This window comes from Buteo buteo, chromosome 11, assembly GCF_964188355.1.
Source record: "Buteo buteo chromosome 11, bButBut1.hap1.1, whole genome shotgun sequence".
In the NCBI taxonomy this organism is placed as follows: Eukaryota; Metazoa; Chordata; class Aves; order Accipitriformes; family Accipitridae; genus Buteo; species Buteo buteo.
The window spans coordinates 22,231,509-22,247,962 of NC_134181.1; the positions used below are offsets into that span (position 1 = coordinate 22,231,509).

The window sequence follows — 16,454 nt, forward strand, 5'->3', positions numbered from 1 at the left end:
TATTTCTCCTGGGAAATTGAAATAGGCTGATGAGGAGGTTCCTCACATTCCTGCTACCCCCTAGGGAAAAAAGAACTGCTGGTTAAAAGGATATGCTTCATTACCCACCCCTGCAGGCTACTGCTACATGCGTACTAGCCTCAGGACACCTCAGGAGCCAGCGGTCTGCCTGGACTAACATGTTCTCTATAGAATAGCAGTTGAGTCAGAGCATGGAAAACTACTGTGGATGCTAACCAGGACAGAAATAAAACTATGCAGTGCTGTGAATGTGATATTGCAACACTTCCAGCTTAATGTCAGCCTCAGACAGGCTACAACTGGCAGGTGGCATAAAATACAGACAGTGGATGTATGATGACACAGCACAAAAACTGGCTTTGCCACAGCATAAAGCAACATAATACAGGAGGGAATGGCACACCATGACTCACAGCTAAAGAAGTGATCTCTATGGAAAAGCCCAACCAGAAATATATGCAGATCCTATTTCCCCTCCCTCAGTCCCTAAATAATGAGGCTCCACCAGCCTCAATAAGAAAAAGCTGGTCTTGAAAAGTTGGGCACCACCAACTGTTGGCCAAATCACCTACTTTATTTTGCAGAGAGGGAAGGTGATCTACGGAAAGGAAATCGCTGCTCAAAGCAGACAAAAAAAAAAACAAAGACAGAGCTGGTAACAGAAGTACCAAAATGACACCCAAAGTGCATCCTGTTAGTTCAGGGCACTTATGAGAAAGGCAGTGCCAAAGCTAACATCTGCCTCTTTCCATAAATAAAACTCAACTCACAACAAGCTGTGGGGTGGACCACAGCTCCCACTGGAGATGGTGCCTTCTGCCAAAAACTGAAGTAACCTCTCATTTGGATGCGGACCAGCATGGTTCCCCAGCTGAGGTGGAGATTTGCAGGAACAAACAACGCTGTTACCTCCTGGTCCAACCTCAGGATCAACAACAGTAGCAGTTTCATAACCTGGACATCTTGAAGACCACCTCTATCGGCTCAAATATAACACATGACACTGAGGAGTCACTACCAGGCAATGACAGGACAATGATGACTTGTCAAGGTCAGTGCAATGGTAACAAATCCCTGTCCTCCTTTTCCTCTGGTTTCCATTTCCAAGGAGTCAGCTCCCGCATGTCTGCAATGTGACTTACAGCTAAGCTCTGGTGGGGAGGATGCAGCAAAAAGCAAGGACTTTGTCCTTTGGTAGCCACCTGGGCTTCTATCACAGCTGCTTCTGCTGACGTATCACATGTATTTGCAAAAATAAATCAAATTTGAGATGCGCTCAGAAAGTCAGAGTTGCATAACAGCTTGTTTCCCACAGGCTTGGATGGCTGCTCAAAATGTTCATGGTCACATGGTAAATCCAAAATCACTGCCGCCTCTTTCTTGTTATTTTCATCAGCAAGTTAACCCTATACAGACTAAAATGACCTGCTCGAACTTCTACAGATAGCAACACCTGAAAATACTGGTGGCTTATGGTCCACTTACACAGCAAAGCTTCTGCACAAACCCTGTAAAGCCGTCCTTGCCCAGAAAGCATTTCCAAGACTACAATCCCTCCACCAGCTTCCTAACCTCTGGAAGCAATTATTTCCTGCAGTCACTCATTGCAAGGGTTTGATTATTTCTATAAGGTGCTCCCAGACATCATGGGCAATAGGTGGGAAGAAGAGAGCAGCCACTTTTGGCCAGAAGGCCTGCGGCAGCAAGGTACCAGCTTTGGGGGGTGCCTCTCCAGCAGATACACATGGCAGCGCAAGCTAGAAGTTACAGTGCTGTCACCACAAAGAAGGTTGTGGAAGTGGATTTTTAGATTCTACATTTGATGAAGAGGAGAAAATACTTACTATCATTTAATGTAAAGACATCCATATGCCAGGGGGGAAGATAGACATGAGCAAAACTCTGAATGTGAAACTGATTGTTCTATAAATAATGGAATTAATGGAAATCAAAAGATTGATAATGCTGGGCAAGACAAAAGGGGAGAGACTCATGTAGCAGCCCGCTTATATTCAGCCCTACAGCAAACTACGTAACATTAACATAGACATTTAGGAAAGGTTTCCACTCAAGACTTGAGGCCAGGCTACACTTCATGTCCGTACATCATTACATGGAGTACCAGGACTCAGTACTGTGGGCAGCCAGACTTCTGGACCTCACCTTAATGCACTTCAGGAGCTCAAAAGCAGGTTAAGCTAGTTGTGGAGACAAAGTCTGACTGTAATGAAGCAGGAACCCTGGGACATGCTCCAAAACCAGCTCTGACACACTACAGGATGCTCTTAATGATCATTTGATCAGCTCCCAGTCTCCACAATATTCCTACTGCTCTGACACAATGTCTTAGTCACATCATGCTGTTGTCAGCTACAGGGGTGTGAAACTGCAGTTGTGCTGACAGTAGTGGCTCTCAGCCTTATACGGGCTATAAGAATAACCAAGAAGAGAACATGATCCCCTTCCTTGAAAAAAAAAAAATCATTTCACTTATTTTAAAAGAAAGAAGAGATTGAGATTATTCTAGGGTTTACTCCAAGATGAGAAGGGATTTTGTACTGCTCAGATAGCAGGCATTCTTCATCTCAGACCATTCAAATACTCAGAATCAGGGCTCTGGTTGATTGAAGGACATGGGGTTTTGCTTGCATAAACAGAAAAACAAGAAGTTCTCTGTAGCTATGTGCAAGAGAACTCAAAAAGTCCATTTAAACCTGCCAACTTTGAGTCCAGGCTCACAGATGACACTGGAAGGGAGATTCAGATGTGCTGTAAGTTGAGGTTACCTGAAGAGATTTGTATTTCCGTGATTAAACTCAGGCTGAATTTGGCCTCCTTTCCACAGAGGACCATTTAATTCTTCAGGTCACTATGGCAGCTGACAGTGCTCTAATTCCCTTTGTTAATCCCCATACACTATGTGTAAGGTGTGCCCTTAAATACAATAATCAATACCTCTGAACACTGTAAGGACACTTAAGTGCCCTTAATTTATAGCCCTAGCAGCAGAGCTCAGCTTCAGGCAGGCTCTTGCTGTCTGTGAGGAGCCCGCAGTTCAGAAATGCTTTTTGCAACAGGCTCTCCCAGCCTCACTAGAAACCTGATGTTTTCTCTCAGCACATCAAGCCAGCTGACACAGTGATCTGCCAAGTGACCTCATTTGAGGAGGAGGAGGAAGGGAGGTTCTCAGCTATCACTTACCACTGGCTCAATGGTGAAAATATCATCAGAGAAAAGCATGGAGTCTCCTTGCACCTTCGCCCTTTGGTTCTGGAAGCTGCGGGAGAGAAGGGAAAGGCGTTCTCGGAGAGTGGGGTCCACCGTGCACTCCTCGAGAAAATAATCCATCTTGTCCTCTTCCTGCCTCCGCAGCATGCGACACAGCCTGCAGCCATGGGGAGAAGCAAACCAAGCAGATAATGTAATAAGCAACATATTTGCAGACACTGTCATGTAAGTGCAGGGGCAGCAGAGCACTCGGGAGGAACAGCAGCAGCAGCTCAGCAAGGAGCTGACCCCGAGCCACAGTGTCCCAAACAGATCAGATTATCACCTTCTTGTTCGCTGGCATGGCAGGTAGTTTTACTCCACGCTTACAAGCTAAGAAGAGGTTTTTCAATGCTAGCAGCCTTGAAGAGAGCCTTCTGGCTCAAAGCCACAACTGATGGAGAATCCACCAACCACCTCAACTGGCTTTTCCTACTATAGAGCTGCTTGGGGGATGCAGATAAAGATGAAGGAGCACCCACTGCGGTGCTTCACTGGAACAGGAGGAGCAGCTGGGTTTCAGCTGCAGGTTACTAGCATCACTTTTTTTTCTTCCCTTTTGGACCTGCAGAGATAAGCAAACTATATCTGCTCTCTGTTCCCTATACTGCCTCTTTCACCAAAGGATCCCAGAGCACTTTAAAATCAAACTAACAAATTCAGGCATTGCATCACTCTGGTGAAATTAATGGTTTTATATGCATGAAAACAGAGGTCCTGAGAGGCGAAGTGATTTTGCCTCGCATCACCCATTAAAGAAGTCAGGACCAGCATCTCTGAATCCAAACCCTTAGGTTAGCCTTGAACCACCTTCTCCTGCTTTCTGGCCTTCTCTGCAGAGCTCTGACACAGTTAATGTTTCCCTTCCTTGGTAGTTGTAGCAGAAATCATTCTAGTGTTTAAAGATCACAACCAAGAGATGAGGAGGGAGCACTGCTACAGAGCAGTTGCTTCCTAGCTGGCATATTGCTGTCCCCCCTTCACGCTCCAGTCCCCTGGCTATGAAAAACCAGCAAGTGACAACTCTGGGGGGATGAGTGGAAGGCTCTATAAGTAGCAAATCGAGGCAATGTAGTATAAACAGGATAGTGATCATCACCCAGCTAAATTCAAATACAATTAGAAAGGAAATAGGGTCACGGATGTTACTAGCTGCACACAGACAGAGCCTTGGGCAAATGCTGTCACCAGTGCCAAAAATACTTGCATTGGCTAGCTCCCCATGGGGTGCAATGGGAAATGTTTCTCCATGGCTGACCTACAATGCCGTCCCTGAGGAAGGCTTCCAGCCACTGAGATGAGCAACCCTCAACTCAACCTCCAATGGACAATAATTCCACCATTACATTCCAGAAAGTCTTGTGGGAGGGAGACAGAGCAAACCCCTGGATAGACATTCTAATGATCCAGGTCTTCTTTGGGTCACATCCCAGTGCAGGGTCCTGCAGTGCCTCCTCTCATGAAAAAGTACTCTCTGCTCTGAGATCTCAAAAGCTTCTCTGACAGCAGGCAGTGGCCTTGGAGCTACAACCATCCCTAAGATTGCAAGTAAGGCGGAACAAAATATCCTGGTCAGAGTCTAGGACACAAACTGGCATGAGTTCAAATGTAATTGGAAAAAAAAAAATCAGGTTGAAGTTAACTGTGGGGAAACCTGGTTGCTTCTGAGGGGAAAGAGGATGAATCAAGGTCCAGTCCGAGACAGAGAGGTAGGAAGAGACAGTAAAGGAATGGTCCAGGGAAGTACTAAGAAAAGGTCATGAGATTTTCTTTTAACACACTGAGCTTGCATGGAAGTCACACACTGTGTAATTAAAAATAGAGAACAGTGGAAAACTAGTTGTGGCCTTCAAGGCATTTCTGACCTAATTATGTTGAACTTTATTTGCTCAGAAGCCCTTAAAAAGTGCTCCAGTTTGAGGCAGTTTCCTGATCAGCTATCAGTTCAGACTAACTCCTATACACCTACGTCCCTCCAAGTCTGACAAGTCACACAAGGATCCCCCTAAATCACCTTAAGTGAAATTTCCAATTCATCGCCCTGGGCTCTAAGTGTTTCTCTGCTGCCCGAAGTGGGAATTTCAAAGCTTCACCAAAGACACCCTTTGAAGAACCTGCCCCATCTCTTACCATCATGAAGACACAGGCTGCTGAAGCCCAAACGCACTTCCAAGTCCTGTGCTGCCCTACCTTCCCTGCAGAACCCTCCACCTCCAAACTCTTCCCAGTCTCTAAAGAAGGGTAGAAATACCTTGTGCTGGAAACTGGGACAGCGCAAGGCAAATCAACATCCTACAGCAAGTTGGCCTCAACTTTCAGGGCCAATGAAGCACTCTACCCTGCACATTACTGGAAAAGAAGCCTGCCATCTTATCAAACCTGGAGTGGAAGAAACTGCAGTGCATATCATAATAGTTATGCTAGCCGCAGCTATGTTAGGTGCTACTACTCAATATAGTCCCAGTTAACGAGTGCTGACACTTTCTTCAGCCTCATGGACCCTCTGTAGCCCAGGGATCTCTGGACCTCAGTGATTTGTGGCTCCCACAAATGCAAATTTGCTCTCTGAGGAAATCCAGTCGTTGCACTCAACCTTTCCTCCTCAAAACATCATCCTCAGCTGGAGTGGATGGAGATGGATAGAAGTGGAATGAGAAGTGCTGAGTAATGACCCTGAAGCCCAGGGACACATACCCTGATGCCGTGGATAGTTTACTTGTCCTAAACCATTCAAAAGCACCAATACCCCTTGAGACCATACGATAGTTTTACCCTTGGGCAGTGTATCTTGCTGAAATGAATCTTTCAAACAAACCTCAGCTTCTGCTGATCCTCTTCTTCCTGAGTAACAAAAGCCTTCCACTGGAAGTGGGCTATGATTTCACTCCGATTGTGGATGACCACAGATCTGTGGTTTGACAGCGTGAGGTAAGTCTTCTCAACTGTCAAGGAGTTCCTGTCTAGCCTGATGTTGACATCTACAGCTGCTCCATAAAGGCTTGTGTGAATATCTTCACCTGGAACAAAGCAAAGGGGGGGTCTTTGCTCATCTCACTTGTTGATGAAAGTACAAGGAACAGAGCAAACCACAGGTAACAGAAGAAAGTGTTACAGCTTTTAGCTATATTAGCAGTTCCACAGATTAGTGCATTTATCTCAGCCTGATAGCTGCACATGTACAGCATGAAGATGTCCTGGACACCACGTTAAGGACCTTATTTCTGGGTGTGTTTGTAGAGATTTATCCCCAAGATGACAGTATTTACAGGGAGATTTTTCCAATGTGCCCAGGTGGCCTTTGGGTTGCTATCCCACTCTGGTCACAGGGAATTCTGCATCAAAGTCATTCAGGTGACTCAGAGGAGTACCCGCCTGAGCCACAGCTAGCCCAGGATCTCCTGCAGGCACACAACCAGTGTTGTCTCTCTCCTCATCCCTTGTTGCTGACAAGTAAAGATACCTGGGGGCATGCAGGCAGAAAAGGGAGGTTCAGAGGAACAAGTAAAGTGACAGCCCACGGCAGAATGGGGCGCAGAAGAGAACTTCACTGTGTTGTAGAAGCAGTGCCCTCACTTGCTGTGGGTTTGTGAAGATATGTCGAAATGAGACTGGTGGGGCACAGCGCACGCCAACCTGCCCATTACAGTTCTGCAAGCCCATTTCTGCAGCCTGATTCCTGTTGCTTATGCCCAAGTCTGCAAGTCCACACTGAGTACTCTCAAACTATTCAACAACCAGAGCAGACATCTTAGCTTTCCACCTCAGACTGAGCTGAAGAGAGAGCCCCTGGCTGTGCACATCAACTGATTAATGACTGGAGATCGTGTTGTGTAAATAATGATAGGGTAGATCTATCTGGATTCAGTAAATACGCTTTCATGGCAGCAAAGCATCCCAAACTACGCACCGTGGACATTACCCTGTCAAGTGAAATACCTAGTGCTACATTGCTGTTACAGTACATAAATTTATTTTTTTTAACTTACATATTAACCAACCAAGAGTCTTATTACCTTGCTGGAGTACCTGCCAGCATTTCACCCTCCAGAACAGACTCCCACCAAAGGCTCCCTCATTTCCAGGGCTTTCAAACCTTCATTCCTTCCAACCAAGTAACTCCTGCGAGTCAACTGAGCTCAAACTTTAGTACCAATTCCATCAGAGCCAGCCCCAACTGACAAGTGCAGCAACCTGGCCATATCCTGGAGAGCATCCCTCTGCAAAGGCAGAGCCTTCTCCTCACTGCACAGCTTACAGCAAAGCAGCCAGTGGCGGGACCTGTCTTTAAAAGGCTACCATGCAACAACACAAGGAGAGAGCTGGATGGACTCCTTAAATCCTAAGCTAGACACAACATGGCAGAATCACATTCATTCTGGGAAAAAGAGAGAGCGCCCTCTTCTAGGCTTATCCTTAAAATAGTAGATCTCTACGGTCATTCATTCATCTTCACACGTGGAGAATTCAGCCTTCATGCCTGTATAACCTCAATTTCTCTGCTCTTAAGGGAGTCTGGAGTGGTAGGGATTTGTGGCCAGAGATGAGTTACATTGCAAGAAAAACAGTAATGTTTCCAATGATGGGACAATCTGCCTTCTATAATGGGTAACTTAACATACAAAAATAACAGAAGTTCAGAAGAGTTAGCTGTGGGTAAGCTTTATAAACATTGCCTTTCCTCTCCAGTGAATCCTCAGCATGCATTGGCAAACAGAGGAATCAGGACCCAAGAAATGGGAGATGTGCACAGCTCAGGTTCATGGAAACATGAGCTAATGCTCTACAACAATCAAGACAACAAAATACTACAAAATAAACACCATGAAAACTATCATTATCTGTCTAAACCCACGGCCATGTGGGTCTTGAAATACTGGGTATAGTTCTGATCTCAAAAACCAAGCTGAAGCATTTGAAATCAAATAGAGAAGGGCAGAAAGAATGATTAAAAGTATGAAGCAGCTTTTATATGAAGACTGAATAGGATTCCTCAATGTAGAAATCATATGGGGGATAGATGGGAGAGGTTTGAAAAAGCATGAATGGCCTGGGAAATGTGACTAAGGAAAAATTCATCATGATTTGTCATAAAACAGGAACCTGACAGCCTGAAATAATGTTAATAGTCAGAAATCACACAAAAGTAGTAGTACTTTTCCAGGGAATATTCCTTTCCTTTGGGACATACCACCGTAGGAGGCTGTTGAGGCTAACAGCTCTAAATCCAGAGAGCAACTGGACAAATTCTTGGAAGAGAAAACCATCAGAAGCCATTAAACAAAGATGAGAATAAAGCCTCCAGCTCAGAAAAATGCTAACGAGGGAGAAAGCATATGCACTGCCTGTTTCTACATGCTTTGCTGAACATCCCCCTATTGCTGCTCTCCTGGAGAGGAGCTGGGGACACAGCCACCCTTACACTCCTGGCTGCAGGCACCGAGGACTCTTTTGAAGGCTAGAGGATTTACCAGAGCACCTTCTACCACAAAGAGAAGTATTTGGCATCGTGCTGAATATATAAACCCACAAATCGCTCAGTACAGTAGAGCATGCACAGCTGCCAGTGAGTCAGGAGGAAGTCAGAGATCTGTCTGCCAGGCAGATGAAGTGATACAGACCGGAGCTGTCAGGGGTGGCAAAGGGTGGATGCAGACTTCATGTCTTGGGTGCCAAATTAGATGTGACATTTCATTTAAGACTCTTGGTTGTTTAATATATAAGTTTAAAAAAAAAATCTCTGTACTGTAACAGCAATGTAGCACTAGGTATTTCACTTGACAGGGTAATGTCCATGGTGCATAGTTTGGGATGCTTTGCTGCCATAAAAGCACATTTACTGAATCCAGATATATCTGCCCTATCATTATTTACACAACACGATCTTATTACAAGCTGTCAATTCTCTCATTCTTACATGCTTTTGAAACATTTCCTACAGATGGTAGGACACAACTCTCACTCTGCAACCTGAACAAAGTAATGCTTGAACTTGAAATTAAAAGCTAGACTGTTTATACAGCAGTAAAGCAGATGCTTTAGGTTGTGGACTCATGAACAACGCTCTTTGACACAGCAGAAACACCACTGTGTTTTATTCCACCATCCATCTGCGTGTTTATGGACACAGGTATCTTAGCACATCATGATAACTTTTCACTATCTTCAAGTAAGAAATCTAGCATTGGGTCATCCTCTGTGGGGCCTGTTGTGCAGGAAAAGAGGAAATTTACAGATCAGCTAAAACATTTTTCTGAATTCTTCTAACACTACACAGTCATCCTAGTGCAAGAGGGAATAGTTTTCAGAGCAGTACAAATTGTTCTTGAATAGGAAGACAAATTTTATTTAGCCTGAAAGTATAGCTCCATGAATGGATGAGCAAACCCTTGAACAAGATTTCAAAACAAATTTGGGGTTTTACAAAGAACACTTTCCTAGTATTCAACAGCTAGTACTTTCCTCCGTTGATTACTGCTCTAAATATTCCAAAGCTGATAGCCAGATCGATTAGACTGAATAGAAACAAAACAGCACCCTGCTGCATTTCATCTTCACTGAGACATATTCTATCCCTGTCATTCTCTTTGCTGAATTTGGATTTTAAATCTTTTTAGGAGTGTATGACAGTCAAATTTGGAATTCCTGGGTAGCATGGAAAGCAAGTTTAATTTCATTTGCCCCTCAGAAGACTGTACCTTGCTCTCATCTCTTCTACGAATGCAGCTGAAGAAAGAAAGGTCCCGCTGCTTTTTCACTGAAAATACAAGCAAGCAATGAAAGCAGAGCTCTTCACTCAAAAGGGTGTTATTGTACTTCCATATCAATCTGTGGTAGGTAATTCTTTTGCTCCTGCTACTATCATACCAACTGCCTCACTGCTGCCGGCATATTCTTGTTTTCCAAACAGCATGCAAAGGCCTGCTGTTACCACTTCACCAGGGGAGAAGTCAGTCACTTCACCAGGCTAAAGCAATCTCTGGAAAGCTAGAGAAGTCACCTACAGCTGGATCCAGCCCTCCCCACCGTAAGCTTTTTACTGTGTCTCCCACAGAGCTACCGCTAGATCAGAGTCAGGGGCATTGCTCTGAGCTGTTTCACTGTCAGGAACCTAATGGCATCACCAACAAGGTGTGCTGGGTCTCCGGTGGCCTGAGAAAGGCCATCTGTCCATCCCCACGCTTGCATTTCTAGCACTAGAGCAAAATGCAGAGCAGCAACAGTGATTTTTAAGTTTCCCCGAGGCAGTGTTCACAAGCTACCTTCAGACCTCGTTAAACCATCACATTATTTACTCCAGCCCCAAGAGCAGCTCGTTTATAAACCTCACCACTAAATAACTGCTGCTGCTAACATGCATGTTTCTAAAGAATCATTCCCAGGCTACAACAAAGCTCAGAACATCCTAATCATTACTCTTGCCAGTTATTGCTGTTAACAGTCAGAATTCCCCAGCATGGCCCAGCCCTCAGCAAAGCACCCACTGAGCCCATGCAGCACATCGCAAGAAGAGGGTCTCTACCCCAAAAGCACTGCAAGGAAATGTAAGACAACAGATGGGGATGAAAAGGGAGATAGAAAGCAATGACCAGACAGCAGTGGTCTACAGGACAGATCACAGGCTCTTCAGACAGCTCTCTTGCACTTCGAAAGTCATCTCATTTTTCAGTCAGGCTCCTTGTTGTGCATCCTCCTGTAACAGACCACCCAAAGTATTCCCCATTACCCCCTCTTCACCCTCCTTAGGAAGATCTGTTTGCCTTGTTACAGGATGAAATACTCCAGCACAGGAATATCTGGGAGCCAGCATGGAGGCTTTGTTCTGCCCAGCGTGAAGGAGCCTTGCAGAATGTACTGGAAAGGACAATGAAACCGTCGGATGATGAAAGACAGCACTGCTGCATATCCAGGATGCCACGAGCTATTTTTAATCATTATTGCTACTGCGATAATGATACACTGGGGTACCTGACTGGCTGAAACATTGCTTTTGGCCCACAGGGAAAATAGTGCAGGAACTTTCATTCTGATTGCCTGGCAAAGACATGCCCAATATATCACTTAATAAATCAATCACCCTTCAAGCTGCTCTTCTACTTCTCAGCAGATGCTGATTGATCCACAAGGAAAGGAGACTAATGAATGGTCAGTTCTGCCCTGAAACGCATCCAGAGTTAATGACACTTAAGAACATATTAGTGATTTCCACTGATGATAGAGTAGACAAGCTGCGGTCAAGGATGACCTGCAAAGAGATGAAAACCACATTCTTCCAGAACTCTTTCATGTACTAAAAATGGATAGGCGGCATCACATGGAATTCTGTTTCTGTGCATACCTGGGGATGAACAAAACAGCCAAAAGGAGATTTTCAACTTCAAACGACCCTCCTAGTACACATACCCCAGTCTGTGCTCATGCAGTCAACTCCATGGGTTGCTTTAGCATGGTTTTTGTCAGAAGAAGTGTTACGTAGTTGTGGAACTATAAAGCTGCACAAAAAAAACCTCAAGCACAAATGACGCACGAACTTAATTCCCCTTCATCTACCCTCAAAGTGACAGATCATCTGCCTTGAAACACAAGGCCCTGGAGAGGGAGCAAAGGCCATACTCTGTTTGCAAGGAATAGAACAACCTTATCTAAAACAATATAAAAAAATCATTATTACAAGCAGTTCTAGAAAAGGGGAACAAAGAAAGGAAACAGTTGTTACCCATTAGCTGTTTTGACATAAACAAACACTTGGGAGACCAATTAGACTCACCCATCAATCTAATTGATTTGAACTATAAAAGCCTATAACCAATCCGTTGTATAAAGTATTAGTTACCAATCCTCATTCTGTTGCAGCGCTGCTACTATTAAGACACAAAGTCAACATCTAATTGCACAAACTCCTATTTACACTTTTTCTGGTCTATAATATATGCCTCCCTCCACTCACTTTGAAACAGACATACAAGAACATAGAAGTCCAACAGAAACCAGCCATACTGCTGGGAATTCTCACAAGCGAAGGAAGAAAAGCACAATCTGCACTCACCACCAAGGAGAAAGAAAAATCCCTTTGCAAAGTTTTTAAATGCCTGATAGTCCAAGGAAAAGTTAGAGAAGCCTCTTGTAATAACTACAGCACCACAGTCTGGCTTACACCTTAGGATAGCATAGGAAACAAGATCTTCTTTTAAAACTCGCAGAATAAAATAATTTCTAACCACCTGCCAGCACTAAACACAAACAAAAATGAAATTACATCTGTTAGTGCACTACAGTGAAGCCTTGGAGTCAAAAGAGGCTGCTGCTTAGGAAGCAGATTTCCGCATCTCTTAGTACTTGTAAGAAGCTACTATAAATCTGCCTGGCATTGAAGGAATGGAGAATTGCACAAAGATGAACTGCAGACTTGAATAGCAGTGGCACACAGTGGTGGCCATCAGGAGCTCAGGTCTGTTGCCATGAATTTAGCTCAATAGTAACTTAATGCTACTCACAGCAACATCAGAGCCCCTGTAAACACACTCACATGAGACTAAGACTAAAACCAAAAAATGGTTTCAGTGTTCCCACCCTGGTATCCTGCACCACACAGGAATAACTCAAATATCTAATGAGGTAGTGAGTTTGCTCAGGCAAGTACTGAGTCTCCTCCATTTTGGCTGAAGTCAGTACAAATTGAGAGCACTCAGCAACTTGAGTGATCTCAGGAATGTAAAATGCAACACAACAAGGGCTAAACCTCAGTTAAGCCCTGCTGCCTATCCACATCCATCTGTGGATTTACAAAGAAGAAAAAAGAAAAAGGAAAAGGCTTGATCTAGAGACCAAATCAATAGGATTTTCATTTCATTTTCAAACAAGTTCCTGGAAGCCATTGATTGCAATGCCAGCCTTGCAAGACAGATGACAAGAGCCTTGGTAGAAAGGGGGTTCTTAAAGGAAAGACAACAGAGCTATGGAGAAAACAACCACCTCTGCAAAGACTACACAAACCCACAGATGAATGCCACAGCAAGGCAGTGCTTTTCTCTGATGCTTTATCCTTGTAGGTAGCTGAGATGTTCAGAGGTGCTGGCTCTGCTACAGTTACTTGTTCAGCCTCAAACAGCAATAAACAACCAGGGCTAGGATTTAATGAGTTTCCAGTGTACAGTGACCACTAACACACTGCCAAGCCCTTGCATGGGTAGCCTCATTTACCAAAGTAAGCCAATTCAGCTAAACTCAGCATCAATTTTACCTGCAGAAAGGGATTCACCATACCAACTCATTTACATTCCCAGCTGGCAATCCCATGCTGATTCACACAGGAGGTGAACAGTCACTAAAACAGTTGACAATTCCCCTTGGCCCATTTGCAATAAGATGTAGCCCCACTACAGTTTATCACAGATGCACAGGCTTTGCTTCCCTCACTGCCAGTCAAGCACACCCAGTTCTGTAGTTACCCATCATCTTCACCAAACCCAAATGGCTCTAATACATCACATCAAACTCAGTCATTCCACAGGTGACTAAAGAGCTCCACATCAGCTCCCTAATTAGTAATTTTTAAATATGTCTTTATTTTTCCTGTGATCTCATGCTTCATTCCCCATTGAGATGAAATGTCAGCGTTTTTTTGAGCTGGCAGTTATCACTCATGGCTCCAAAGGCTGTTGTGGCACAGAAAAGCTGTCTATGGTTAGACCAAGAAGGACGGAGGCATCTCAGGGCAGTGGGTCAGGGCATCCTGTGTAGGGTAAAGACCTACATCAACCTCCAATACCCCCCTGTAACCCCAAGCATTGCTGCCACACGAAGTACAGTGATTCCCATTCAGTTGAGATCTACCCAGGAAATTTCTTAGTGTTATTTTTCTTCTTACGTTGCCCCAAAGAAATCGTATCTATCCTACAAGCATCCATGCTGGCTCAGAGGAAGGGAAAGATCACAGACCTGCTAATCACGCTTGCTCCAGACACCGAGGGCTAGCAGCCACAGAGATAGTCCACACAAGCAGATACTCATCAACCCAAACTGCACATCATGGTAGCTCTCCCATGCTCAGTACCAAAATTCCCTGCAGCAATCCCCTTAGCATGACCAGCTGAAGTACCTGGCTGTTGGCCAGCCTTTGGGACTGGAGAGGACTACTGGAGAGACTAGAGGAACACTGCCAGGGAGGAAACATCTCAGGCCAGGGCATGCTTCTCCAGCTACAGCCTAGTGCTACATAACATGAGGTTGACCATGTTTTGCCCTACATCTAGCAAGACACTTCCCCTGTACTTGGCACTGGTGAGGCCGCACCTCGAGTACTGTGTTCAGTTTTGGGCCCCTCACTACAGGAAAGACATTGAGTTGCTGGAGCATGTCCAGAGGAGGGAAACCAAGTTGGTGAGGGGCCTGGAGCACAAGTCTTATGAGGAGCGGCTGAGGGAACTGGGGCTGTTTAGTCTAGAAAAGAGGAGACTGAGGGGAGACCTTATGGCTCTCTACAACTACCTGAAGGGGGTTGTAGTGAGGTGGGTGTTGGTCTCTTCTGTCAGGTGGCTGGAGACAGGACAAGAGGAAATGGCCTCAAGTTGAGGCAAGGGAGATTTAGGTTAGATATTAGGAAAAAATTTTTTACTGAGAGGGTTGTCAAACATTGGAATGGGCTACCCAGGGAAGTGGTTGAGTCACCATCCCTGGAGATATTCAAAAAGCGAGTGGACAGGGTACTTCAGGACATGGTTTAGTGGGCATGGTTAATGGTTGGACTGGATGATCTTGAAGGTCTTTTCCAACCTAAGTGATTCTATGATTCTAAGCAACAGGGAGCAAGTGATGCTGGGGACCCCCGTATGTTCAGGGCTAGCCAGGAAAGCTCAGAGGCAGGGAAAAATGGCAGCCAGACCCTTCCCTGACCCAGGGCAGGGCAAGCTCAGCTCCACATCATGTCCAGCTCTGAAAAAATATATTAAGCTGCTCTCTCTTCTCCCATAGAGGAATAACCTGAATTTGGCAGGGAGCAAGTTTTGCTCCCCAGGGCTCAGGAGGGGAAACATCACTTCATCCACTTCCTACAGGGACAGTTGCTAACCCACTGCAGGAAAACTCAATCTGATTGACAACTATGGAGCTGGAGGCAGATGCTGCCCGCATCTTCTACCTGCCCTTGAAATAATTAATCAAGGAGCCAAGGCTGAGTTCTCCCTTCCTTGCCCTGGGTTGTGCAAAGCCACAAAGGATGTTCTGAGCCTGGGTCTGTGATCCACAGCAAACAAACCAAGATTAGCTTTAGGAGAGCTCCTGCTCAGGAACTCTCAGCCCTCCTGTAAGTCATGCAAGAAGTAGAAGAAAAATAGGGTATTAATGTGCCAAACACCTACATGGTTTCTCAGCAGGCTTTTAGCAGGAGACTGGAGGCATCCAGCAGGACTAAAACCACCAAGAACTACTCCTGAGCCACACGTTACCTCTCTTCTAGGGAAGCTGCTTTCTGGAGCTCTGCACCAAGAGGAGACAGCACAGTAACGGAGCAGACATTCCTGCTTGAGGGCTGGCTCTTCTTGGATATGCTGTCTCCTAAAATTCACATACTGGCTCTGATCTCTCCCCTCAAAGAGGGTGAGATCCTGCCCCCAGGCTTTTGCTTCTGCATTAGACTCACAGAGCCACCAAAAGAAAATGATCTGCATGATTACTCTTAATACTGACAGCAATAAAAGCATCTCAATATATAGTGTCTGTCAGTCACACACAAGCTTAGTGAGGCTTTGCTAATTACTGAAGTTTCCTGTGCTGAGAAAGAGATCCCAAGGGATGTGGCAAACGATAGGGAAAAACTGTACAGAGGAATTTCAGCACTGCACAACAGATCTCCTGGACCAGAAGCACATTGTAGCTCCTCGACACAAGGTCCAGCAGGCACTGCAAGCACCTACAGACAAGCACAAAATCTGGTCCTACACCTTGAAGACCACCAATCATACCACAGTAGGTACTTCTTGGAGACAAGAGTCTAATGTGAGTCAGGATTTAGGAAGCTCTGAGCAGAGAAGTGATCCTCCTTCCACAATTCCCAGCATCTCTCCAGCACCTCCCATCTCTGGTAGCCTCCTTTACTTGTATGGAGCTTCTGCCGTACATGTTATTGTTTCTGGGTGCTACGGGACTGGTGAGTTTGTTTTGCACCTCCAGAA

At 45.1% G+C, this 16,454-nt stretch overlaps 1 protein-coding gene across 1 annotated transcript in view; it reads right to left on the reverse strand.

The window, feature by feature from the left end:
* The window catches only part of LOC142036802 (hydrocephalus-inducing protein homolog), a 114,235-nt gene that overhangs the window by 62,899 nt on the left and 34,882 nt on the right, over positions 1-16,454 (reverse strand). Inside the window, exons 8-9 of the mRNA XM_075040418.1 lie at positions 6,104-6,305; positions 3,223-3,406 (exon numbers count right to left, since the gene is read on the reverse strand). Coding sequence (XP_074896519.1) covers positions 3,223-3,406; positions 6,104-6,305 — 386 coding nt within the window. The remainder of the gene's footprint in view (positions 1-3,222; positions 3,407-6,103; positions 6,306-16,454) is intronic.